Source organism: Epinephelus lanceolatus, chromosome 1 (genome assembly GCF_041903045.1).
Source record: "Epinephelus lanceolatus isolate andai-2023 chromosome 1, ASM4190304v1, whole genome shotgun sequence".
NCBI lineage: Eukaryota > Metazoa > Chordata > Actinopteri > Perciformes > Serranidae > Epinephelus > Epinephelus lanceolatus.
Window position 1 is genome coordinate 7,296,186 of NC_135734.1, and position 27,801 is coordinate 7,323,986.

Below are 27,801 nucleotides of genomic sequence, written 5' to 3' on the forward strand. Positions count from 1 at the left end.
AAGTGGTTAGACTAGAAAAATGACATAATTTAGAGATTTTCTGTTCCAGTCCCGTGTCTCTCTCTGTGTGGGTGTCCCAAGAACGCGCACGCAGGAAGTTCCTATCCTGTCGAGAGCGCGAGATATGACGTAAGTGGCTTGCCGCGCAGTGATGATGGCGGTGCGTGAACGCGCAGTAAAAGTAATGGCTGCTCTGGATCGGCGGGTGCCTAGCCTCGATGATTTCGTGGGTCAAAGCTGGACTGCCTGGGCCGAGTGGGCCGGTGTGACAGCAGCGGATGGTAAGGAAGCACATTGACGCAAACACTGGCAGCTACGAAGCCATTTAATCAAAGCACCGGGGTTTATTTTCGTGGAAACGGAGGACTGGGCTAACCATGTTACCCAAACAAAGACCCTACCGGGTCCTAGTGCTGGGTGGGTAACATGTTGCTCTCTCCCAGGTCCCACTGCATACGTTGTCTTCAAGAAAAAAATAAGTGATAGTTATTAGGATATGACCATTATGGTGTGTACTTTAGAGTGGTGACCATGAAACAAGCTGCCAGCGTTTAATGGGTGCGTTTCATTTGAGTGAAACCAGCCGGGCAGCGGTGGCATCAGAGCGGAAGGAGGCTAGTGTGGATGGTTGGGCGAGCAACTTCTTGCCGTGGAAAGCTAGGCTAGCTAGCTAGCAAGCAAGCCAGACTAGCCGTTGACGACGAGGCAGTTAGCTGTTAGCATGCTAATGCTAGCAGCAGGAGGATAAGAGTAGACACCGGTGACGGAGGAGGAGTCTGATGCTGTTGCCACCATGTAAATGCTGGCCCAGCCTTTGATATGAGCTAACGTTACTCTGTGTTCTTTTCGCTTCATTTTAACGTCCTCTTTTGATTGCCAGCGTCATCGCCTCCATTTAACTGATGGTAACATGTCTATATGCGACAGGAAATCACATATGTTTGACTTTTGTCCAAAAAGTGCTCTTGCCCTTCCCAGTTTTAAGTATGTGCGCTCACTCATTGTCTGGCATCCCTCCAAGTGCTACTCTGTCCATAACTATCAAATAAAGTCCCCCTCCAACACATAATACCCTTAGCTGCTTAGTTTTGTTAGAAAACTGACAAGAATGACCAGGAAAAAAATGATCAGCAGCAGTCAGCAGAGGAGCAGTTGACCTGCATATCAGTCCTTTATATAACACAGCTTAAGGGCCTGTTTATGTGCAGAATTTGTGCTGTAAGGTTAGGCTTCATCTTGGTGATGAACCTGACATACAACTTTTGGAAAACATCTGACCGCTCAAGGGTTTTATTGAACATGTGCATGTATGTAATGCATGTTGTTTCAGGGCCTGATGTGGACGACTGCAGCAAGAATGGCAAAAAGGCTGCAGAGGCCATGTCACTCAGTAAGGAGGGTAAGTCTGTACACTATCATCTATTAGACATAGTGAAGTCTGTTATTGATTGGGAAATCTGAAGCATAAACTGATACATAGATAGATGTACATTGACCTGTACTGCCTCGATGGACTATGCCTCAGCTCCCACCTTGCCCAGAGACAATGGAGGAACAAGTTTACAAAGACCAGGGTGAGCATTAAAGCTGGGTGGTGTTGTGATTAGGCACCTTCTGGAACCTAGCCTGGCTGTCTGTAGCAGCAGCTGTCCAACAGACACTCTACCTTTGTGCGTGTCAGAGCATGACACGATTAATCAAAAGAAGCACCTTGACAGTATGGCTGTGTAAGTATGTGAACCTTTTCACACACATGCATCTATGTCACATGGGAATAGCAGCCAAAACAAGTTGATGATTAAGAATAAAGTAGTTGAGGTTCTCAGATTTGCTTTGATTTCAAGTTTATCATTGAAGTTTTCTCTTCTTTCTGTTTTTCTCACTTAAGCCCCTTTACTGCAACCCTTGACTTATCTAGGCATCAGCCAGAGGAGCTGTATGTAAAAACGAAAATGTCCAAATCAGTTGGACCTGACATCAAATGGACTCCACCCTGCCAGTTCATCTAGTACAAAGTCTGTAAAATGTTCAATTGAGCTTATGTGTGAGCGAGCAAGTGGGTGTGCATTTCTATCACGCAACTGATGTGAAACCAAAAGAATACAAACATCTGAGGGTGAAAAAGAGAGGTCATTTACAGAAGGACACCAACAAAAATGTATGATGGGAGAGACGACAAGATTTGGGAAGCTGTTGGGAAGGGCTCTTGCTGAAATCATCAGACAAATTCAAGGAACGGCAAAACTTGGCTGTGGACAAAACACTGCGATATCTGTTTCAAACTTTTTTGTCATGTCCTGCATCCGGCATGCTCCATCCAAGCCAACCTCTCGCCTAAACCAAACAAAGTAATTCTAGTCAGTGAAAATGTGTCGGACACAGACAGTCTGCTGTTGTATGTGAAAGGGCCACTCTAGACAATGTGCGGACCTGCTTTTCCGGAGTTCATTTGAGAAATTGACTTTAGTTTACATCTTTGGAGGGATTAGTCTGAGTGGGCGGAAGTTCGCTGCATAGTTCAGCCTCTCATTGGGCGGAACGAGCCACCCACTGAAGTCCCGCCCTACCACCTCCGGTTGCAGTTTTCAACACATCCTTTACTAACTTTTGCGGTGTTTGATCTTGCAGGGATGTAGCCATTTTTCTGCCATGGTTCGCATCCTGTAGGCGATATTTTTGTGGGCGTGTTACACCAAAACCTGTTTCCCCCCAGCAATGTTTTTGCAAGTGCACCGTTGCTGTGGCACCGCCCAGAACGATTGTGATTGGTTGAAAGAAATACAAGCAGCTGGGGCGTTTTTTTCTCCAATCTTAAAGTGAGAGTCGACCCAGCCAGACCTTTCTTTTCTTGAGAAAGGTCTGGTGAGCGAGACTATGGAGGGATATGTTTCTGGTCATGTTTTTCAGAAATCCAAACATCGCCAGATCAGTATTCATCTATCCTATCCATATACCTGCTTATTCTGTTCAAGGGTGTGAGGGCTGAAGTCTACAGGCCCAGACACATCTAATTACTGGCGACAAAAGGTGACTGTTGCATCGCCTCGCGTTGCCTGTCATGGCCAGAAAGTTGCACATGAACACTCTGCATGAGAGAAAATAGCTCCACACCAGCAGACAGAGATAGTTGTATTTGTCATTCAAAAAGGGAACCTGGAAGACCATCATGATGCTAGGTGGCCATTTAGTCCGTTGCAACACAGTCCAATGTTGAAAGAACAGAGCATATTACCGTGCACCAGTAAACAATAACACAAACCATCATGAAATGTTTCTGCTTAAGAGGTCAGTGGCTAAAGAAAAATTATTTTACCTTAAGTGACTATTTAGTTTTAGTCTTACTCCCTTTTTATTTAAGCTCTTTTCTTACTTTCCTCACTTCCATTTCTCTCATTGTGTGCAGAGCTGAAATGCTAGTCAGAATGAAATCAATCACTGCGGTTGCCAATGCCAATTCAACATGCTACTGGCTGAAAATAAGCCAACGAGAGGCGGCATCACAAAGACTAGGGAGACAGATTACCACCAATAGCTCAACATTGGCCGATGGCAGACTGAAGGGTTGTTGTGTCAGGACCTTAACACATTGGGCATAGACAAGTGGTGGGGTACATCTTGAATAGGCTGTCAGTCTGTCACAGGCTGACCTGACTGCAGTTTCTTTACTGACATAAAAAACTGGGTGGACTTCGATTAGACAGTTAGCGCCATGGGTGGGTCTAACGCCGTTGTCAAGCTGTCAAGTGATGCACTGGAACCGGTGAGGAGTAATAACAACAATGTCAAGAGCTGCTCTAAATCGACATGTCTTCTCAATAGTTTGTTTTACTTTGCTCTGCTAAACACTTACAACCCCGGCAAAACTGATTTTGGCATGGCTACACATCTGGGCATTCAGGCGAATATGTTGGTCTCTATTGGTTGGTTATGGAAAATCTAATCCCCTCTCGCCATGCAAATAAGTAAGAGTGGATGCAATGTCAGACTGAAGATGGAAATGGAGTGTAACGAGTTGACACTTCGACTTGATATCATGCAAAGTTTTATACTGATTTCGCAGTTATTTTCTATCAGTGTAGTCCAACTCAGACAGTACCTTTGAGTAAGATGGTGTATCACCTTTCCATAATGCAGCATCATCCTTACCTGCCCCACAAAGTGACATTGCCATGTTACCCTTTCTACAGTCTGATTTGTTTGTGTCCATTGTATTTCCTCACTTTACCACTACTCTGCCCTCTCCTTTAAGACATGTCCATCTTTGGCCTCTACCCCGGCCACGATGACTTCTACCTGGTGATGTGCAGCCATTGTGGCCAAGTAGTGAAGCCGCAAGCGTTCGAAAAGCACTGCGAGCGGCGACATGGCCCTCTGGCCAAGCTGTATGCTCGACTACGTTCTCCCACCCCTGCACCCCAGCCCCAGCAGAGGCCCCACCACGGCCATTCTCCTTCCCATGGGACCAATTCTGCTTCCGCTTCATCCTGGGAGGGTCGTGGTCAAGGAGTCGGGCAGCTACGGGCAACCCCACCTTCGCCTTCCACTCCACCACAGTACAGACACTCCAAGAACTCCAAGGATGGAGTACGGTAAGAACAAAGAGGGCCAAGTTTAGGAGAATGCACTAACCAGAGGTCAGGGGTCACAGATTAGAACTTAACAAGAGGGTATACATTAGCTTTAAAGAATGCAGTGTGCTTCTGCATTCAGATATACTAATGCAATACTCCCTTTACTCTGTTAACGTGAAAAAAATTAAGTAGTTTGTCTGTAGGTCAGGGAATTGCCAAGAACAAAAGGCTCAATCAAAGTAATGGTTTAACATTTGGGGGAATTATGCTTACTCACTTTCTTACACAAAGTTAGATGGGAGGATCAATACCACTTTCATGCCTGTTCAGTAAATATAGCACCACAGCGTTAGTAGCTGCTTAGCTTAGCTTAGCATAAACACTGGAAACATGAAGGAAAGTGGTAACATACTCTGCCTATCAGCATCTATAAAGCTCATGAATTCTAACATTATATATTGTTTGCTTAATCTGCCCAAACTTCAGAGTGTAAAAACGATAAGTTGTGGTTTTCAGGGGATTATGTGCTGGCCTATTACTTGAGCAGGGGCAGTAATTTGTGGCAGAAAGACCAAGAAATTGTCAACCACACAACCCCAGTAAAACCACAACTTTTACACTTTAATTTTTAATAGTCCGAGCCACTAAAAGACCATTAGTCAAGTCAGTTTTTACTCAGTGCCAAATCATTAAAGTTATCTCAGAACACTTTTCATATAGAGCCGGTCTAGAGCAGACTCTTTAATTTACAGAGACCAAACAGTTCCCACCGTTAGCGAGCAGTTTGGCGAAGACAGCAAGGAAAACCCTCCTTTAAGAGGCATATTACATTACATTGCATTGTACATTGTAAGTCATGACTTTTTGCATTTCATAATCACAATATAAAAATGCTGATAACAAGCAGCCAAATTCAAGTGGCAAATTTTACTGCTTCTCATTTCAGTTAGTGAATATTGAATGGTCAGCATTTGAGGCAATCGTCTAAACATTACTATTTTTATTACATGTTTGGTGGCATCAGTTTGTGATTAAAACTATAGTATATTAGCTGGTTGGATTAGAGTCCATGCTCACAGAAAATAGTTAACATTTTATTTTGTTGTTAAAAGTTGAGCCAAAAAGCTAACGTTGAACTTGCCCTTCCTCTTCCATCACCCAGACATTCCCCGCTGGAGAAGCCCACCCACAGCAGCCAAACAGAGTCATCAGTATTCAAGCAGCCGCCACCTCTGGAGCCTCCGATGAGCTCTCCACCTCCGTCACTCAGAGATCCACCCTGGCCGCACGGAGGTACCCCACCTGGTAGGCCTTCACCCAGTGACAGGCCCCCCACTCAAAGCCAGAGGAAGGACTCCCCTCTTGCCTCTGCAGTGCCAGGCCACCGGATCCCCAGACCCTACAACAAAGTGGCCTCCAGTGAGTACAAATGGAGCAAAGTGGGTATGTGGAAGGAGTAAGCAGTAGTTGTGTAGTTAATCTTCTGATCTTTTTTACCTACATAACATTTGTCTGAACACACATTATACTGTGTCTACACAAGCTGTAAACATATAAGATGTGCAGCAGCTTCAGTTTTTCATCCATGTCTATTAGGGTTGCAAAGGGTCAGAAGTTATCCATGGGAAATTAAACTCAGTAACTTGGGGAATTTTGGAAATTTCAATCTGACAATCATATACTTTATAGTGAACTTATTTGGGGGGGGTACACATAAAAAAACATACTAGGTCTTATGGCATGTTTTGGTGTAAAGTATACACAATTAATTGAATTGTAACCATGCACAGCAATCAGCAGCACACTCTTCCATCAGATCATTTGCCAGCATCCCATTAAATAGGAATTCAGTAAAAATCTGCCATCACATGTGCTGCCCACACTACTGCCCACATTTCTGCACTATCTGAGCCAAAGGACTGCATGCTTCTATGTAAGTTTTGATAATATTACTGGAGAATATATTTTAGATTTTTATGACACCTCAGTTAACCAACAAATAGTAGCCTAAATCAAAGAGTATACATTTAAGCTAGCTAAGGGCGTGTGACCACATTGGAGTTCTAACAGTTTAAAAATTTCACAGTAAGATAACCATCTCAAAAAATATAACAATGTCAGGGTATCAAGGTAAACAGTTATGTAATTATTATAGTTATTATCACTTACAATAACCCTTAAAAGAATGAAACGTTTTTTGTTTGAAAAAAAGCTTTATTATAATTGTAACTTTAAACCAGTTTAAATGGAAGTAGACCGTGTGTAAAAAAGTCCAATAGCCTGGTTGTATTTTTTAATTTAATATACCTTAGATAAGCAAATGTAGATGGTATTAGAGCAAGATACTAATGCAACCCTAAGTCCACATGGCGTTTCTCTTTGGCAGAAAAGCAGTGGCAGCACTCCCCGTCTTACTGGGGAGTGCTTCATACCAATTCGTCACAGCAATGCTCCCCGTGCATTTTTAAATAATGTGCTACACAGGGGTTTTGTTTCTATGGCAACAATATCTTGACATTAACGTTAGTTAGGTAGCTAGCTAAACACTATGTTAACAGAGAGTTGACTATACGGCTAAAAACAAAAAAAGCTTACAACACATACAGTGACAGAAGCGCAACAGACAGTGGCTAAAGGAGCAGCAGTGACAACATCAGCACCTCACTGAAAAGTTAAGAGATTTTTAAGTAGAAGCGCTTGGAGCGGCCGCACAAAAACCCAGAGCCCTCTGAAAAACAATGGTGGGCACCGCGCTTTTTCTCTGGTTGGCTGCATACACTCTCTCCTTATTGGGAACAATTGGAAAAAAAGACGCCGGTGCTCTGAAAAAGATGCTATGTGGACCCTTACTGTGCGTTCACACCGAGCGCGAATTCGCAAATTTGCACGTCGAGATTACATACAAAGTCAATGCAAAGACGCGATTAGACGCGAATTCGCGCCGGGTGGCGCGATGGACGCATCTGACGTGAGGCTGTGCCGCGAAAGCCAATCAGCGTTGAGATTCTCCCGATGTCAGTGACGTCTTGATGCCCTGACATCCAGTTGTTGACACAACAAACTGCTACTCACCGGAGACAGATGGACAGGCGCTTCGCAGCTGAAATGGAGCGCCAGGGGGAGCGCCTGTAGTTGGTGTCCTGCCGGGAGATCCTGGCACCAACCATCACCAACAGGTCCTCAAACTGGGCCCCAGTCAGCCTGAAGTACCGCTGAAAGGGGCTATCATCCAGACAGAGTTCCTGGAGGAGGTGGTGAAACTCGTCGAGCTGGATGTGCTTCTGCAGGATAGGGTGAACCCAAAAATGATGGCGTTTGGCCCTCCGACGCATCTGGGACTTCCAGAGCAGGTACAAAGCAGCGATGGTGGTTATCTCAGCCATGGTTGAGGAGAGAATGGCGGGCCAGATGTTGTTATCTAGTGAAAATGGGCGGGCTCGCTATTCTCGCGACTGACGCGATAATGCGAATTAACAAAATGGTCCGGCGTCCAAACTCAGGTGTTACGCGCGGTGTGTTACACGCGTTACGTGTGAGTAATTCGCTTCACTCACACTCGGTGTGAACGCACAGTTAGGGCGCATTCACACCAGGATAGTCTTCATCACACTGCACTTTTTAAAGCGGACCAAACCTCTGCTTCTCCCAGTTTGCGCCATTGGCTTTGTTTTTTTTTCTACCCAAAACGCACTGCGCTTTACATCACTTCCTCTCTTTGGTTCACTTCCTCTCTTTGGTTTGCTGGATAGTATGTTTGCATTTCCCATTGTAAGTGAACTGCACCAGGGTTCACTTGCAAGTGAACCGAGACCCCCAGTTGTCAAGCGGACCAGGGTTCGCTCATTTGGTCGGCACCAGAGTTTGAATGAGCGTTCACACCACTCCAAACGAACTGAACTACCCGTGGAAGCGAACCAGGGTTTGTGTAAAGCGGACCAAATAGCGCCAGTGTAAATGCGTCCTTACTCACCAAATGGCACAGTTCATATTTCATGTATTTGACAAATGAGTGGGTTTATTTGGCTAATTAGTGGATTATGTGTGCTTATGATATGGTAAAGGGTTTGTTTCTATCTGACATGGTAAATACAGGCTAAGCAATTCACCCCTATATTTTATTCAGTTATTTCCCGTGGAAAGTTTTCACATTGAGTATATCTGCAGTTTTGCAACCCTAGCGTCTATACAGGATGTCTTAAGGGACAGGCACTGTAATTATGTATGTACAGTGTTTAAAGTGACGCTTCAGGATGTGGTTATGCATAAACAGCATGACCGAAATGCACATTAGATGGCTGTATTGATTTAAAAATGGCATATCTTTGCAGTTGGACCACTGAAAAACATGGCTGGATTTCCTCCTGAAAAGACAAGAGCCCTTTTTACACAGAGATTGCACTATAGGGTTGCTACGATGTCCCTTCATCATGCTGCCCTCACATTTTTCCACAGAACCAAACAACGGCAGCATCATGTCACTCCATTGTGTAAATTTAGACTGCACGCTGGCATTGCAGAATTAAAAGAGGCATGACAGGAGTGACCTGTAACAACGGCGTTGGCCTGTAGTGTGCCATGTAATGTACACAACAGCAGCGCTTTCTAAACAAAAACTATGGCATTAACATGGCAACAACGATCATTTACCCTCTCTGTTATATGGCAGCTGATCTCATCCTCTGCTGGGAGGGTAAGGAGCTCTCAGACCTCAGTGTTTTCACAATTTGCGGACATTTTGGGCACTGTTCTTCCTCTCTGAGTTAGCTGCTAACTGCTAAATGTCACAGCTGTGCTGCCCACGATCCTGTTCTGCTGGCTGTCCCAATTATACAGAGGTCGTTTTGGCGCTGTTACTACCTCCAGTGCCAGCTTAAAGGCGAAACCACTTTGTCCCCCAATTCCACGATGGTACCTTTTATACAGAACAGCGAGGCAGCGTAACTGTGTGAAATTCGCACAGAGAAGAGGCAGTGTAAAGGGGCTAGGGCGTCAAACGGTCAAAAACAATTTCAAACAAACAATTACAGCTTGTAGGACACATTATGGTGAAAATGTATAAAATCTGTAAATGTTTGGGTTATTTGGGGGGGGGGGGGGGGGTGGTTATGGGTTGTATTATTGACGGCACTATATGGGGCTATAGCGAGATGTTGACATGTTTTGATTTGGTGTTGACTGTGTGGTGTTGTAGCTGAGATGCTCTGTGTGTTTCCTCAGAGAGGGAGTGTGACTTGGACAAACACTGCGGCGTCCTTGACCCTGACAGGAAGAAAGTCTGCACTCGCCTCCTCACATGCAATGTAAGCTCCAAACACACACTGCTTCACCAGACTAATGCACTACTTGTTCCTCAGATTCCTATATCTTTGCAATTAGTTTTTTCTCATTTATTTCTCTTTCTTGTTTTAATTTTCTCTCTGTTTTCTCTGTGTAGTTCAGTAAAAGGTTTAGAGGCTTAGTTTCAGAATTCGGTCCTGTCACCTTTGCTTTTGACAAAATCAGTATACACCAAAGCTTGAAAGTAGGTTGTGAGTTTGTGTTTTTATTACTCTGACAACAGCCAACAAATCATATAGTATCTTTTTGTAACTTTATCAGATAGTTAAGAGCAAAAGAAATATGTCTGCGGTAGAGAACGGATAACAGGTGATTGAAGCATTTAACAATAAAGTGATCCCCCGAAAGCTCTTGTTCTGCAGACTTTAAATGAATAAAGTTAGTTTACTTCAATGGCAAGCAAGGCATTGTTAGAATATATTGATGATTGGCATTCACTTGGCTTAAGTGATGTATCTTGAAGTGATTTTTGACTTCTTTCAGGTGTCATTTTTTGACCTTTTTTGAGATTGGGTTGACCATGAAGACTTTGAGTGCAGTATTTTTTTCTATTATTTACATCAACAAGGAGTGCCCCTTTATTTCCAGACTAATGTATTCATTATTGTTAGTCATGCTTGCTAGGTCACAGGGAGTTCAGTATACATTTTTTGAAAGAGAAAGAGCTACATTTTTAGTTTACTTATTTTGTAGCTGAATGAGGTGATATGTAAATGTGTGACTAATTACTGTAAAAACACCATTAAGTGTTAGTTAGGTGTTGATGCAACCAGCGTCCAGAACAGCTTCAGTGCTCTTTGTCATAGATTCTGAAAAGTGTGTGAAACTCTACTGGAGGGATGATAATCATTCTTATAAAGATATTCCTTCATTTGGGTGTTTGATGGTGGTGGAGAATGCTGTTTAACACATGGCTCCAAAATCTCCCTTAGGTGTCGATAGCATCTATTCACATAATCATACATACTCATAAAACCATGTGTGCACTGTCAAGTTTTACCTTGAATTCCTTTAATTTGTCATCCCCCTGTATTTATAGACTGTATATCATAATCGATGTAGCCACAGACTGACGTCAAGTCACTGGTTTGTGGAGGCCCCTTTTGAAGCCTCGATTTTGGCATTTTGGCCTTCACCATTGTGATTTTTTTAGCCAGAAGTGACCATATTTGGATGAGAGGTTGGAGATAATCCCAACGCTAGCTTTGTTAGCATTACAGTTAGCGAAAAACAGGCCTAAAGCCATTAAAACAAAATGTAATTAATATATTGCGGATTACTGTAAGGTGGAATTTTGTTGTATTTGAAGAATTAGTTGCCAATCTAACATTTCACCAGAGATGCTTTGTGTGGTGTTAAGGTATTTGCGTGAGTTGGATTTATTACACAATCTTCATTTGATCAGTGTTTGAAAAGTTGCAGTGAAAGTTATTTTACCACATCAGATGACCTGATAGTTGGTTACACCTCAGGGAACCACAGGGTCGTCGTGTACCATTTTGCTCATAAAGCAATAGGATCCCATTGTTCGATATCTTTAAAGTCTTAAAATCATCTCACCGAAATGTATCAAATTACTCGATGAGGCAGGATTACACCATTGAAAGAGCAAAGTGGAGAAAAGAGTGACAGTGATGTGGGATCAAAGTAGATGTTTTCAAATGAGTTACACTGCAGTCACTGCTCTGTGTAACTGATGAACACTGACTGATACTGAGTGGTGAAAATGGCTCCCAGCACAGGAAGAGTCCATATATGGTGGCTAGTGTGTGTGAAGGAGGAAGTGAGTGCGAGAGGCCACATCCAGCCGAGTAGAGACAGGATGACCTGATTAACAGGAAATGACAGGAGTGAGGGGAAAGACACGCAGGAAAACAGCCTGCATCTTATACCTGCTCTGTAGGTGAACAGACTCTCAGTGGGTGGCTGTATTTTCTCTCCACCTGCTACTAGGAAGGAAATATATCATGTCGTCTTTTTAACTATTCATTTAGAATGATGGAAATGAGAAATGTGTGTACAAGCAACACTGATGCATAATTTAAAAGATAACAGCAGTAGAGCTACTCGATAAAACCTCCTTAATGTGCTCGTATTTAGTAAATATTTTGTGCTGTATAAGACTTTAAACTCTTGCCACAAAAAAGAATGAATGAGCTTCCTGACAAAAATTTTTATTTATGTCTTTTAAAAAATAGCAAAAATTGGCTGGTTCCAGCCTCTCGAATGTTAGAATTTACTTGTTGTGTTATGGAAAATAAGCAGCTTGAAGACCTCACTTACAACAACTGAATGTGTGATGTGCTTATCTAATGCATTGAATAGCATAAGTCAATCACATGGATAGTGTCGTTTAGATTTTATTGATACTATCAGTCTTATTGACAACCTTATCGGTTCTTTCTCATAACTAAATAATTGCTTTTTAGAAAATATATTAATTAAAAATTCTTAAAAGAATAAATATTTTGAATTAACTGAATTTAATTCCAGAGCAGCAACAGTTTTTTTACAACAGCAAAGTAACTATATAAATAATATTCTTGATATGAAAGATTGAGTGACATTTAGTTTTTATCAGTCACTATAAGTCATTCCTCCTGTCCTCTGTCCTGCTCCCTCTCTGCTGATGTGATCCACTGCACTCAGGTAACATTAGTGCTGGTAGTGGGAGGAGGGACTGTTTGTGTCCGCCAGCAGCTTAGTTTAAAAGAATTTGTCATTTTAGCTTATTCATAACAAGACACTGTTAGGGGAACTACCGTACTGTCCTTGTGTAAGACGTGTTAGCAGCAGTGGATGAGGGACTGTGGACAGAGCAGAATGAAATATCGCGGACTACATGTTTATGCTTGCTCAACATGTGTATTGATTAAGTATTAGCTTTTAAAAGTTTAATCTTACTTACAGTAATGAGCGTAGTTGCATTCAACTTGAGTCATTTTAGAGTTATGTTTACTATGTTTCCACTGTGTCCCTGCTGTTCACTGCCTTTGCTGTGTGTGTGTGTGTGTGTGTGTGTGTGTGTGTGTGTGTGGAGGAGGTCAGCTGCGGCAAAGCACAGGTGAGAGGCTGCAGGATGATAATGAATTAAAACAAAATATTTAAAAGAACTGATAACGTCTGAGCTCATCAGTACTGCAGTCTTAAATAATATATCCCCGGGGCTCGTTTATTACAGGGTTTCGGTACCCGTCCTTAATCAATCATCAGTTATTTTGAAAAACAGTTGATTGATTTATTTGATTTTCTGGGCCAATTCCAATCCATTGATGATGGCATTTAAAGCCTTCCTCATTTCTGATCCTTTGTTTGCTCCGGGTACTGCTTCATATGCTCCGCCAAAATAGTCAAAGTCTTCTAACATACTGAGCTGTGACCAACAACTGAACTATAGAGCTGACTAAATACACAGCAGCCACCATACAATTAGTTTTAAAGTCATAGCAGAAACATAGCATAAAACTCCATATCATTAAAAAGGTGTTTTGATAATTGTGATGTTGGGCCGGTAAGGCTGGGCCACTCCGCCTGCCCAGCCCTAAACTATCAGCAGCCTCCACTGTTGATGAGCTGTCGTGCGGCTGTGCATGCACGCTAAATAAATTCCTGAATGTTACAAATGCATACGGGCAAAACGAAATCATCCGTCATCAACCACCATCATCTGTTGTTTGGACATAGGAGAGAACAAATCATGTGCAAAGAGTGCATGAGACGTGTCCTCCCATGAAGCAACACAACTAACTTTCCAAGCATGAGCTCAGACAGTCATAACAGCAACACTGCAGTGTTACAGTAAAGTGACCACTGTAAGAAGGTATAGGCGGCAGATACATATCCATGGATGATGCACTGAATTCAGGTGAAGAAGAACCTTATTTTAAGTCTTACTTTGATGGAAACATTTGTTAATTATCAGGAATGTAGCACATTCACAGTAAAGTGATGGAATTTTCTGAACTTAACAGACTGTTCTAGCTATTCAGTTATTTACCTTTACCCACTTAGTCATTGAATCCACATTACTAATAATTATTTATTAAAAATCTCATTGTGTAAATATTTTGTTAATGCAACTGTAGTTATTCCTACAGTATTGTCACAAAAAAAGTTATCGAGGTATTTGGTCAAAAATATCATGTTTGATTTTTCTCCATATCACCCAGATCTATCCAGCACCATTTGGTCTAGTTGGGGAAATAAGTGGTAAACTCAAAAGGTCAAGTTGATTTTGTCATAAACATTTTTTAAGGTTAACTATAACTACAAAATAAAATACAGTTTAAATGAAATAATGTTTCTCTGGAACCAGGTTATAAAAACATCCCTAACAAAAGACAAAACATAAAAGCATCAAATATTCTACATAAGTAAGACATGTAAAATTGATGACTATCTACAGTAGCTTGAGCAAAGTGTCCGTGTATGTCCTAAAATATGTGACAAACTGTGGGAGAAACTGGCTGACAACAGCAATCACAGCAGTACTGTTTTAAAGGCTTATTACATTGCCAACCTTCTGATATGACAGGACAATTAATAATTTTGTGACACTCACCAGATAGAAGTTTTAGCCATTTACGTGAAATGAAGTCAGTCAAAATGAAATAGTGACTGAATGCTTGTATCCTGTGTTCTGCTTCCCAGATCCACTCCATCCACCAGCGAAGGAAAGTGGTAGGCCGCAGCAAAAACTTTGACCAACTGGTGGCGGAGCTGAAGACCAAGGTTCGTGAAAAAGGGACCCAATCCCTGGAGGGAGGCTCTTCCACTGGACGATCCCCCAGTCCAGAGGCCCCCAGGGAGCAGGCTGGAGCGCCACACTGCAGGAGACCGCTGGCCAGCCTCCCTGCTTTCAGGTTAGTGAACTTTACTGAAGCTATGGCGTTCGATTAGCCTCAAAACCAACACACATTAAAACTAGGCGTGTGAACGTGGTACAAGCACACAGAAAGGTATCCACAAGCGGAAAAACATTCTTGCAAGTGAGCATTTTTCGCCGTGTTCAAATGCAGTCCTGCACCATGAGCCTGTTACGAGCTCAAGCTAGACCCTTTGTACCGCACTCGCAACTACTTAAAATGTGCGCACTCGTCAGGTTGACTTTTGAAGCAGGGATGGAATAGACCGTGGCTAATATCACCACTCCTTTGAGTGGTCACTTTGAATACTGACCATGACATTCGATTGGCTGCTTGGTTTGATCACTGCCACAGACCATAGACATATGTACATAGACGTGTCGTTGGTCTTTGGATGATGCCAGTGCCATATTGGAAGGGCAAGACTGGTTGGTAAACAATGCTATGAAAACAGGGGAGCTGCGGTTTTTCTGGATATCAAGTTCTTCAACATTTACATTTCTCAACTAGGGCTGGGCAATATAACAACTATGTACGATATAACGATATATTTTCAAGCAAGATATAGATTTAGACAATACTGTATATATCCATATGGGGTCAAGTTGCGATACATAACACCATTCTTCGAACAAGCCATGTCTGTGTGCATCTCTCCTCTCTCACACTCTCTTCACAGCTCCTCCCCACTCACTCACAAGTTCTTCAGCAACACTAAGAGACACACAGCTGCTACTCTGTTTTATCTGTCTCTTAATTAGTTTACAGTGCGACATTATTGGTCTGTATGTTGCACATGCTATGCTAAACCTGTCTGTGAGATGAAAGAAATTACTGCAGTAGCACAAGTGCAGAACAGTCCTGCACTGCATGTGTGGAAGACAAAATCCTCTGATTGGGTTAAGTGAGCGTTTGTTGGCTGGTTTGTGTGTGAGGTGGATCATAGCTCATTGTCGTACTGGTAGACTTCTATATAACATTTTTAAAAAATGCAGCGACAACACAGACATCACATATACAAAACATATATAACATGGCAAAGTGTCTCTGTTGATGCTGTGTGCATAAATCAGATTAATAGCCTAAATAAATACAAATATTTTCCAGCACTAGATTAATTTGAAAGGCCATGGAAAATGACTTTTTTCCTCCCCCAACAATGATTTTTAATTGTTTCAAACTGGATTTAGGCCTACTTGATACTTTTCATCAGTGGGAGACCCTTCAGTCGACCAAGATTGCTTCAAGTCAAGCAGTTCTTTTTTTTTTTTTTTTTTGGTTGCCAGTCAGTGTCTAGGGCACTTCTGGGAAAATTTTGGTCTCCAGATTTTGCTGCAGATTGCTCTTTGCTTTCATGCTGCTCTTTGGCACAGTAACCAGAAGACAGTAGCACCTTTAGCTTGTTTAATACATTAGGTGAATGTTGCTGTCAAACTGAACTTTTCTGACAAATGCCATATATGTATATATGTATGTGTATATATATATGTATGTGTGTGTGTGTGTGTGTGTGTATATATATATATATATACACACACACACACACACACACACACATATATATATATATATATATATATATATATATATATATATAATATCCAATGAACATGGGTTCAACCCACACGTGACCCATTAACTGTTGAGGTCAAACTGTAGTTGTCAGCATTCACAGACTTCAGTCTGCAGTTTTAATCACTTCACGATTAAACCACAGAGTTATAATGAATTACATTACATAATCATCCCAACTATGGCCACGTTGAGTTCTCGGACACACACACTCATATTGTCCCACGCTCTGTATCTTTCTAAATAAATATGCTATATGTCAACATCAATAAGAACTTGTCTACACCTGTCACAAAGCAGAAGCTAAATTCCTCCCTCTGTAGAGACATCTGTTTACCAAAGGCTGACAGCCCAGGTTGGGAGGATGGTTGTAGGACCAGGTTGCCTGACTGCATGTTGAACCTTTCAAATTGAATGTTAAAATATATTTAACCTGCGGTACTGCATCAGTCTAAATGAGGTGTAATAGTAACAGAGGGTAATGCTCAGCACATGAGAAGAGAAATGGAAGAGAAATGGAAGTGAGGAAATGACTTAAGTCAAGAGGACGTAAGAACGAAACAAACCTGTTTTATTAAGTGAGATTATTTTTTGAGCTCTTTAGCAGGATAAGTTTGTAATTGTTTGCAAGCGCACAATTTGTTCTTTCAACATTGGGTCGTGATATTCATGTGTTAACTGGCTAGCTAGTGTCTTGAATCCGTCCTTTCAGTCTTTGGTTTCCCTTTTTGAACGATAATTACAGACTACCACTGCTTCCTGCTATGGAGGGTTATTTCCTGTTACACAGGCATATAACGTACATGCTAGTTGGCTGTTGGCTGTAGACTTTGCTGGTTGTTCAAGTGCAACTTTTTGGCAGAGAGGCAAGCAAAGTGAGGTGACTTAACAGTCGACCTTAGTTGCCACTAGTTCTTTGATTTCGGTTTGGTGTGTCTGAGCCTTAACAGGGCAAAAGTGGAAGACAGCTGAGGAAGAGCAACTGAGGAGGGATCCCTCACTCTCAACCAACATACATGCAATAACTGTTGTTTACAGAATAGGCCAGCATGATATAATTCCAGTATGTACAATCCATATGACAAAATGATACATAGAAATGCAACATATATACAACAGGCCTTTAATAAATCATACCTTCATAAAGATAAAAGTCAGTTTTTGACTGTTTTGGAAAGGTGTTTTTAGTATTTTATTATTAATGGCAGTGAAAAGCAATACAGCTCAACAGCACCACAGACTACACCCTTCACAGTGATCATAAAGTTGGATCATCACCTTTCAAATACAGTTTCAACAAAAAATGAACATATTGACCCTCATGATGGAGGATTTATTGCAGCACCTTTGGATTAGACTACATTCTTCTTAGCTAGGTATAACTAATAAACCATCAGCTGAGTGCATCTAACTACATCATGTTCCTGGATTTTAGTGACGCAGTATTGCTCAGGCAATAATTGTGAGCTGATGAGGGTTAGACAGAGAGAGCCTCAGTATATTATTGTGTTTTGTAACTCTATACAGTATGTTTGAAAGCAGAAAGTTAATTTTTTTGTTTTACAGTCGATCTACGGCAGTGTCAGAGAGCAACACGGAGGAGGAAAAACAGCGGCAGGAAGAGGGAAGTCTCCGAGCCTCCTCACCTCTAGTCCACGGACGAATCTCCAGTGATGAAAGTGAGGCAGAAGGACCCGAGGAGCTCGTTGAGTTCCCATCTTCTGCTGCACATCCCAGACCACTAGCGGTGAGCAGTTTGTTTTAGCACCCCTTCCAATGAAAATCAAGTTTTTAACCTTGTTAACATCATGTCCATACTGTGTTTTTATATGCTATAAGACATATCATGAGTGGAATAAGCAGTCAGTGCCATCGCTGAGCATTTCTGTCTTGGAATTACAGTGTACCAAAATTCATGTTCTCAAAAACATGAATTCAGACAGCCAGGGTTTATATGTCAGATATCTAAGAAACCAATCCCTTCAACTTGCGAGGTGAGGTTTCCATATCATCGGCTTAATGCTACGGCAAGACAAGGAGTATCAGAGGAGGAGATGTGGGTAGCTGTGTATCGTCATTTTTCAAGCTGAGTCTCACGTTAACTTCAACTTGTCAGAGCAGGTGATTGGGAACAAGGTTTATCTAACATTAACAACACAGTGCTGGCTGTTTGACAACATAGTCGAGCTGAAGGCTTTTGTTGTGTATTACTGTTCCATTTCTAACATTGTAGAGAGCAATGAGCTAAGTCTAAGGTGAGCAGGTACGCTAGAGCTGCAGGTGAGTGGCTGGTGGAAATAGAGGCGGGTATCAAGTTGCATATTAAACCTGCACATTCTAAACGAGGCAAAGATGTAGAGGTACGTCCAAGCCATTTTAAGGCATGAGGGGATTTTTCATGGAAAAAAAACATCTAAAACTGTTAATTTGATGAACAGAGATGGGTTTTAGAACTCCAATGCCAGGAAAGGAACTTTAACAATTGGAAGAGGGGACCAGGGAATTTCTGCCAAAACTATTCTTGTTCTTCTCGCACAGACAGTATGTCCGAAAGTGGGCCAGATTTTTGACAGTATTTTGTTTTTAGGGCTTTGAACATTAGCGCAAAATCCAGACATTGTTATTGAGTTGTTCAAATTGGTAAATGGCATTATATGACCTAGTCAGCAAAAGGTCTGGAAATTAAAATGTAGAAATATGGCCCAGGCATACAATGATAACAAGTTGTTATGGCTTGTTGTGTTGGAAACATAACATCGCTTATCAAAATAACGGAAATGCTAGTAAAGCAGATACAGAAGAACACAAGCATCCCACTGAAATGTGTTTCTGTCCAGTCCACCTAATGCAAAAAAAATACTCTTAATTGTCTGAACTCTAAGCTGCTCTAGGCATAATTTATCATATTCCAAAATATCCATTTTTAAAATAGGATATTAACATCCATTTGTACAACACAAGTACAAAGCATACTACATCCACCCCCAGGCTTTTCCTTCAGACTACAGTACTTTTCTTCTGAATAGACTCTGGCTTATGAGCGTTATGTTGCACACCCCAGAGATTGTCTGTTGTGATGAGATCACAGGTAACTTTTCCTTGTGAGTACTGATCATGAGTACTGATAATGCAAGCAACACTGCTCACTGGAGTGATGCAGCACAATTCCTGTGCCAGCTGAACCTTCCTGCATGTCCTTAGCAGGAAAAAGGGGGAGCTCCCCACACCTGAGTACTACTGACAGTCAGAGATTTGTCTTAATCTCAATACTTTTATTACTCTCATATCATTGTGAAGAAAAGTGGTAACACGCTGATTTACTTTATATGTTTTTACAGCAATCCATTGCTGCTCATCTTTATGTACAGATTTATGTTTGACTAGAAGAGAGCCTAGATTTTATATCCCATATGTATTATTTTATTAGGTTGGTGGATGGTAATTGTGCATTTCACTGTGAGCAAATTTTTTATTTTGAAATGTGATTTAAGTGTAACTGTTGGACCTCAAAATAATGCAGGATGTCAGAACATGGAGTTGTTTTAAAGTCACTGCTGGTACCGATAACGAGACACTTGCCGGCAGCATGTTTACAACAAGCTTTCTTTCTCCAGGTATGTTCATTTGGCAGCCATGCATTGGGTCACGGCATCTACACGTTTGACAGGAGACTTCATCACCTGAGGTCGGCTCTCAGCAGCATGCTGGAGCACCACATCAGCGCCCATCTTTGGAAGTAAGAAACATGATCTCACATTCCTGCTCAGCCTTTATTAGATTTGCTCTGCCTTCATGGTACTAATTCTTACAGCTGGGATGAAATGAAAAATGCCTTTTAGATAACATCCCTGGTTATATTGTGCACCTGTTTAACAGTATATCCCCCCACAAATTACAAATCAATTTCTTTGTATTGTTATATCAACGTCCATCATGTTTTTGTCCTGCAAAAACAAACTATGACGTATGCTTATGTAATTCAGTGCCAACCAATTTCAACCAATAATATCGTAACATTCACACGTCAATCAGTCTGCAACTTTAAGCTGCACAGAGCTAAGTTAGCTTGCTAGCAACAGCTAGGGCTTGGTGTTAGCATTCAAAACCTTTACAGTGTCAACTGAAATAACCCAGTACCAAGTAAAATTAAAACTTCACCAGTCACATGATATCTGCATTTGATTCTTTTTGCATCATGGGTCTGATCCTGGACCGTCCCGACTCCTGCAGGATCCGCCACCGTTCTGTTGGAGCCATCCCCTGAGCTGCAGCTAACATCCAACACTTAGCCGCAAAAATGTCCCAGCAAAACGGACACCTAAACGTCTCGACTCTGTTGTTAAAGCTGTTGATAACCGTCAGCTCTGTGATGCCATTTCCCCAAAATACTGTGATTATGGGCTGCTGGCCAGAATTTATTCACTTTGAAGAAAGTGGTATCTGTGAGAGTTCCAGATTATACCCAAGGCATGTTTTTTAACGGACAGATTCAGCATCTACACAAAGCACACAATGGGCTTCGTCTCTCTCTCCCTGATACTACTATCCCGTCTGTGTACAATGTCACAACTTCTGTGTTTGTTATGACACATTCACTTGGCAACAATCGAATCAATCAAATTCCTCACAACAATATGTCCTCCTTATTATATCCTGCCAGGCTATCCTGTTTCAATCGAGAATACGTCATGATAGTGACGCTAGATACACTTGAAATGCCATTTCATTTGGACTTAAAGGTTTTTGTAAAAACAAAACAAAACTATTGCATACATTTTCCATTCCTAAATGCTTTTATTTATTTATTCTATCACATTTTGGGTGAATGAAAGAAGCTTTGATGGTGGTACCAAGACCAGTTTCACTTCTGTTTCACTGCTGATAAGGTGGAATTGGCTCTGCCTCTTGTCCAGTAGTTTGAGCTGGTCTCAATCTCTAACAAAACTTAGCTGTCAGTGTCAGATGGGCGGCATTCCTACACTACAAATGTTCAGCCCACTAATGCAAAAGAACTGCTGCTTTACACGCATACACGCACCACCACCACCACCACCCTGATCACTTAGTTGAAATTTGCCAGTCCCCAGTGACATGTTTGAAATGCTTGGTGCTGAATGATAATTGGTACCATCAAGTGTACCACTCTCTTTCATCTCCATCCAATTAATGTTTCTTTGTAGATTTTCACCCACTGTAAAATGGATGACTTACATCAGATGCTGTGCTTTGGTAACACTAGCAGATAAACTTGAGTGTAACCCACTGCTTAGTCACCAATAGATGAAGCAGATGGTGTTTTCTGCTGCCCAGAATAGCAGTGGTGAAGAGTCTGTGAAGTTGGCAGTAAGATGGAGACTGACTGCATGAACAGGCACATGAGAAAAAAGCTTGTTGGAAAATAAATGGGTTCAGATCAGAGCCCTGCAGCTGACATAGCAAATCTGTGCTTCAGTGTAGCTGGTTAATAATCACATTCTTCCACCACCCACTACAGTATTTGTTAACTAAGACTGGCTTACTCTTTCTTAATTGTACTAAGATAGTCACACATTGGGTGAACAGTGTAGGACTTGTAGCCTTAAAGCTGTAGTTGGTAGCTTTTAATTAAAAAAAAAACAAAACACTTTGTCATTTTCTGATATTGTCACGATATTCACACAGCAATAAATGAGACAGAAAATCTGTGAAAGAGAATCATTGTCCTCTGCCCACTCTGTTGCCTTGTAGCGCTTCTGAAGGCATCACCACACGTGAAGGAGAACAGCCAGTCAGAGCCGAGGTTTCTCTAAGGCAACTGTGAATCTTATCAGTCACGGCTCGTGAACTTCGGTCAAACCAATCGGATATGAATCAAGATTCTATTAGTGCGTTGCCTTTTTCTTACCTTAAATGCTTTCAGAACCTGACCTGGCTGCCATTTTGAAAAGAGATGAGCTGAAACCAAGCAATGCCCACCGGCCAATTTTACAGCTAAACAGTACACTAAAATGTTTTCTGAAAACACTTGAGTTGAGAAATTGGCAATGCAGTAATAGAATCTTAAGTCATATTTGATCGGCACTGCCTAGTTTGACAGTTTGACTGCAGTTAATGAGCAGTGATTGACAGCTGCCTTAAAGACTCCTCAGCTCTGATTGGTTGTTTTTTGTGAGCTGCAGTAAATTCTAGCAAATGCCACTGGAAACTGGAGGAAGAGGAGGGACGTGTTTTTTTAACACAGATTATCTTTCTCATTTCTCAGCTTAAAAAGGGGCTGCAAAACACAGGCTGTTAAATATTTTTTAAATCAAACAACATGAACACAATAACGATATGAAAACAAGCCATGGTCGACACAGATATACAACCAAACCAATGGAAAAACAAAGCACAAAAACAACTGAAGAACAAATAAATCACATTTTATTTTGCAGTTTGTATTACTACATTTGATATACAAATGATGCAAAGGTTATATTTGCTGTTCTGTTTTGTCGCGTGGTATCTTTCAGTTCAGCAGAGTTGGTTATTGTTGGGTTGCATTTTTGATATGTTGTGGTAAGCTTAACTCATGGTCAGACTTGTTAAACCAGTGAGACTTAACTGGTAACCCAGCACCAAGCAGAATGTTGTTGTTTTGTTACTTGGAGCTTAAATTACATTGAGCAGTAATTTAGAACTGCAGTTACACTGTTAACAGAAATGAGGTTTAATGTGTCTTGTTTATATGATTTCAGTGGACTTAATAATCACAATAGTATTTATACAATGAATGTAGAATTAAAATATATTGGAATACACTACTTAAACTGCACACTCCATATACTGTGCTTGCTGCTATGGCACTCCTAAGTTGGTAGTCAGAAAGCTTTGGCATCTTATGCTTAATTCCAATGCTTTAAATTCCTGTAATCCTAAAAAAAATTAAGTTTTATTTTGATCTGTCTGTTTGATGTATTGATTTATGGATTTATTCTCTTTAAATCCAGGAAAATACCTCAAGCCACAGATCTTCAATCTCCACCTTCCTCAGCCAAGACCATCACTTCCTCGTCCCCCTCCTCCATAGGCGCCACCTCCTCCTCTTCATTACATTCTAAGGTCCGCACAGGAAGTCATATCAGCTCCTCCCTCAAAACTGCATCCTCTTCCTCCTCTTCCAGTCGTGGTCCAGGGAGACCTCCGACAGCCATACAATCAGAGAACTCTGGGGGCAGTGGGAGCAGCATCGGTGGTGGCCACCTGGTGTCTCCGGGTAAGCCTGTGGCGGTGCGTCAGGTGGGTCCTGGGCGACCCAAGAACCCTGTGGGGCGTCCCAGCAAGCAAATGCTGAAGCTGCGAGAGGAGGCCGCAGCTGCTGCTGCCCTCCGCAAACGTAAAGCCCCGTCCCAGGAAGGGGAGCACTCAGGCCCTGACAGGAACTGCATCATCCTCCAGGACCGGGGCCGCCCACCTTCTGCTGCCTCTTCCTCCTCATCTTCTTCTTCTAAACCCCCTGTTCCCTCCCCTCTCCCACATGGACAGACCAATGGCACGCTTTCCCCTAGCAGCAAACCCCGCCCCCAACCCTCCCCTTCAGAGTCCCATTCACCAGCCGCTAAGGCGGTCTGGACCTACAGACGGACACATACTCCTCTGGGCCATTCATCACCCCCAGACCCCTCCTCTGCCACCAACAATTCCCACAGCAGGGGCGGCGTGGGGGACTCAGGACTGCACGGGCAGGGCAGCGGGAGGGGCTTTGAGCACCAGGGGCTTGTGAAGAAACGCAAGGGGGGCAGCATGGAGGAGCATTCGCCGTCCTCCAAACCCTCAGCGCACCGTCTGCCCTCCTCCTCTTCCAGTTCCGCCACCTCCTCCTCCTCCTCTCCACGCTCTAACTTCTACCCCTGGAAGGACAGTAAAGGCGGGGGGCTGGCTGGGGGCGTGGAGAAGAAACTGGGCACACAGAAGGTGAGTTTGGATCAGAGAAAACAGGAAATGAGCAACACACAGGTTGACAGGGAAAAAATGATGTTGCAGTTAAACTTACAATACGCAGCTTTTCTCCTGGCCAGACTGTATTGTTAGTGTCCTTGATCTTAAGAAGTAAAAGTTCTTGGCCCAACACTCATCATGAAGATTTGTAGTCAGCTGAAGAGCTGACGTATTGGTCTGTACAGCTTCCACAGGCCTCGAAGAAGCAGACAATGAACACTTCCAGTCTGACAGATACAACACTGATCCTGATTGTTTTCCTTTATTACCATCACCTTATGACCTGTGACTGCTTCCTTTACCTTGTTAAAGAGACAACTAGCTAACTGCTCTCCATGCTCATCTGACACATCTTTGTGGCATGTTCTCCAAAACAACTTTGAAAAGCCAAATTAAGGCAGTGTAGACCTGAACAAACACTGATCGTGCAGAGAGCAGCCTGTCAGTTTAAAGGAAGATGCCACAGCCAGGTTATGTCTTGAGTATCAAACACGCACTTGTTGACAGATGTGGTATTAGAAGTTTCTACTGACCTTTTGAACTTTATTGATGTGACACCACAAGCCTGTTTACATCTGGTATAAACATGTGTTTCAGTGATCTGAACACAAGTAGACAACCAAGATACATCCCTGTTCACATCTGTTTCTATCATGCATCTCCAGCTGACCACTTGTGTTCAGATTTTGTTACTGCCTTAGGTGATAAGGTTAGAGGGTCAGAGGGTCCTGTGCGCAGTTATTACATCTCGCTAGCTGCTCTCTCGCATGCTCGCCAGTCACGTTAGCCGTTGTGTTGGTACAGCTGGAGATACCACTGTCAACAGAATTCAACATGTCCCTTTTCACAGGGCAAAATAAAGGACAGTCATGTAACACTTTGTCCATGTTGTTATAAAATAGTGTTCGCACGCTGTCACCTGAACAACCACCCTGTCCTGCATTGATTATGTATATTCCTGTAACCTGCTTGTCAGGGATGCATCAGTGTTTACATTACAAAAGATATGCGGTAAAATGTGTCCCAGATCACTTGGCAAGGGATACGAGTGACCGGATCATAATGTGTCTTGATTGTGTTTTATACCTGTACTTAGGGCTGTCCAGTTGTGATTGGTTGAACCAAGATGCATGTTAATATCAGGTATAAATAGGTTCTAAGTCACTGTTGTGAATCCAAGCTGACTACAGCTGCTGTCCTCTGTCCTACTAACTTTTCAGAGCCACCTTAGTCGCATGGAGCCAGACCTGTTTTCACTCTCTGCTTTAGCTCTGTGTCAGTGCTGGACAAAGCTGTGGCTGAAGCCACCATATTCCGCACTAAGGAAAGAAAATGCTCTGGGTTGTTTGTGTTTCTTTAGACCAGTAATAATAGTCTTGTGCAGCACTAAGCCCAGGATGCAGCGATGGTGCCCTTCCAAAATAGTGTTGGGTGATAGCTGAAGAGGAGGAGAATTCAGTCTGAAATAGGCAACTAATGGCAGGCTTATACGCACAGTCTACATCCTGTAAGCCTAACTAGAGCCACCTTTTAAAACAGGCGTCACACACAAAACTGATGTTCTGTGGGCAGTTATGGACATATGAAAAACAATATCTGCTATAACTAATTTACATGTCAAAAAAAAGTCTGATTCACATGAAGAAATCAGTCCATACTAAATATGTAAACATATGGATGGTGGTCTCTGGGCTGGATTTCAATACTGGTCATGCCTATAGTAAGGCCAGCGTTAAGGCCTTTGCACTCCTAGTCAATATTTTTCGTATGCGCTTTTTTTAATCCCATCATGTGATAAAAATGGTCACACACAGAACCCTTGCACACTTGTCCAATGCATTTTATTGTTCTATTTGTTGCAAAAATATGTGACCTCTTACTTCTTGAATATTGAAAAAGAAAATATCGCGTCCATCCAATCCTGAGAGGACATCCAGAGCAAGGAGAGTTTTACGTACTGGTAAAGGAGCTGCTGAATTATCTCAGTCATTTTCTGGTGGCTTTTTCAGGATGTTAGCAGTCCAGTTTGATAGCTACTTGTAATTCTGAAATCATACATTGAAGAGAAGGCCACAGTTTCTGTGATCCAGTTGATCCTGAACTGCAGCTGACAGTGTGTCAGAGACACACACAAAGATGGATGTGAAAAAAGGCAGAAAATGAAACTTGTTGTGAAAACTTAAATGACAGATAAAAGTTTTTGAATCAGTATGTGAACGTGATTGACAGAATATGAGATTGTATTGTGTGACAATTTCAGACGACAAATGCGGACTTGATGTGAAAAGTATTTACTTTTAAACATTAAAAATGGATGAACTTTAGGCCTAGAAAGTTTGTCATCTTAGTGTTAGGCTGGCTCTCAGCTAAGAGCTGTGTTTCCATGGCAACAGTCACTGACCTCATCCACAGACTGCAATAAACCTGGAGATATATATCCTCCAGTTTAAAAAGACCTAGTAACTGATCTTTTACAAGCATATATGTGAGTTTAGCAGCTTGAAGCTGAAGCCTGGTTAGGTATGTATTTTAAATTGATAGCTACCCAGAATGCAGAGCAACTTGGTCATATTTAAAGGTACACTCCCCTATTTTGGTAAAGTGCTGCCACAGTGCCCTACTGTAACCCCATTACCAAAAATTTAAATGAGTTGAGTTTGAAACATAAACTAAACATAATGGAAGTATCTTATCCAGCCATTATCTCTTCTCTATTCTTTTTATTCTGATTTTTCTGACAGCGTGTATGTCAGTTTTGTTTTCCAGTTTCAAGTTGTAAAAAAGTAAAGTAACGTTTTCTATTTTTTCTTTTGTCCCACAGCCAAAACTGCACCATTAGGTGTGCCTGCCTTACAAGCCACTATGAGGGAGCCAGCTCTGCTCAGTCCAAGACTGAGGCAACAGGACTCAAGTGTGCGTGTCTGTGCGCGTGTGTGTGTGTGTAGTATGAATCTGTTGGTGTGTGAATCACAGCTGGGTGTATGTGTGTGAATGTCTGAGGGAGAACTGTGTGGGGGTGGGGGGGTGGGGTGAAATTCAGAGTATGGATTTAGAAATACCTCAAGACCATCCGGTTATGCTGCTAAATTAAATATGTTGGTTTATAAAAATGGATTAAAAATGTCCTTTACACTTTACGTTTCTGTGACTTGTTTTTAAGGCTATACGTGTGATATTTTGACTCTCGACACTCTTGATTTTTCTCTGAAATTTCCCTTTTTCTTATAGGAAACTCCACAGCGTATAAAAGTATCTCAGTAATATTCTGTATCTACTCGTTCCAACACTTCATTTAATCTATATGATGCTCACTATGTTTTTTTTTTTTTATTTCTGATCACCTCCAAACAGCCTGACATGTTTGGTATCTCTGGAAACCTTTGGATTCTCAGTAAAACTTAAAATACATTTTCACCTTTGTTGTGAACAGTACCTGGGTACACACCGTGAGCCACTACATAATGTAGCCACTGACTGCTTTAGTGTCTGAGATGGAAGGA

General features: G+C 42.0%; 1 protein-coding gene across 1 annotated transcript; it reads left to right on the plus strand.

Annotated features, from left to right (window-relative positions):
• The first annotated feature begins 139 nt into the window (after nucleotides 1-139).
• Nucleotides 140-27,278, plus strand: atxn7l2a (ataxin 7-like 2a). The gene is made up of 10 exons (XM_033627711.2): nucleotides 140-281; nucleotides 1,331-1,399; nucleotides 4,250-4,589; nucleotides 5,734-5,990; nucleotides 9,789-9,871; nucleotides 14,559-14,770; nucleotides 17,912-18,092; nucleotides 19,960-20,081; nucleotides 23,314-24,277; nucleotides 27,123-27,278. Exons 1-10 carry the CDS (start codon nucleotides 152-154, stop codon nucleotides 27,138-27,140), a joined length of 2,376 nt encoding a protein of 791 aa, XP_033483602.2. The 5' UTR covers nucleotides 140-151; the 3' UTR covers nucleotides 27,141-27,278.
• Nucleotides 27,279-27,801: the final 523 nt, after the last annotated feature.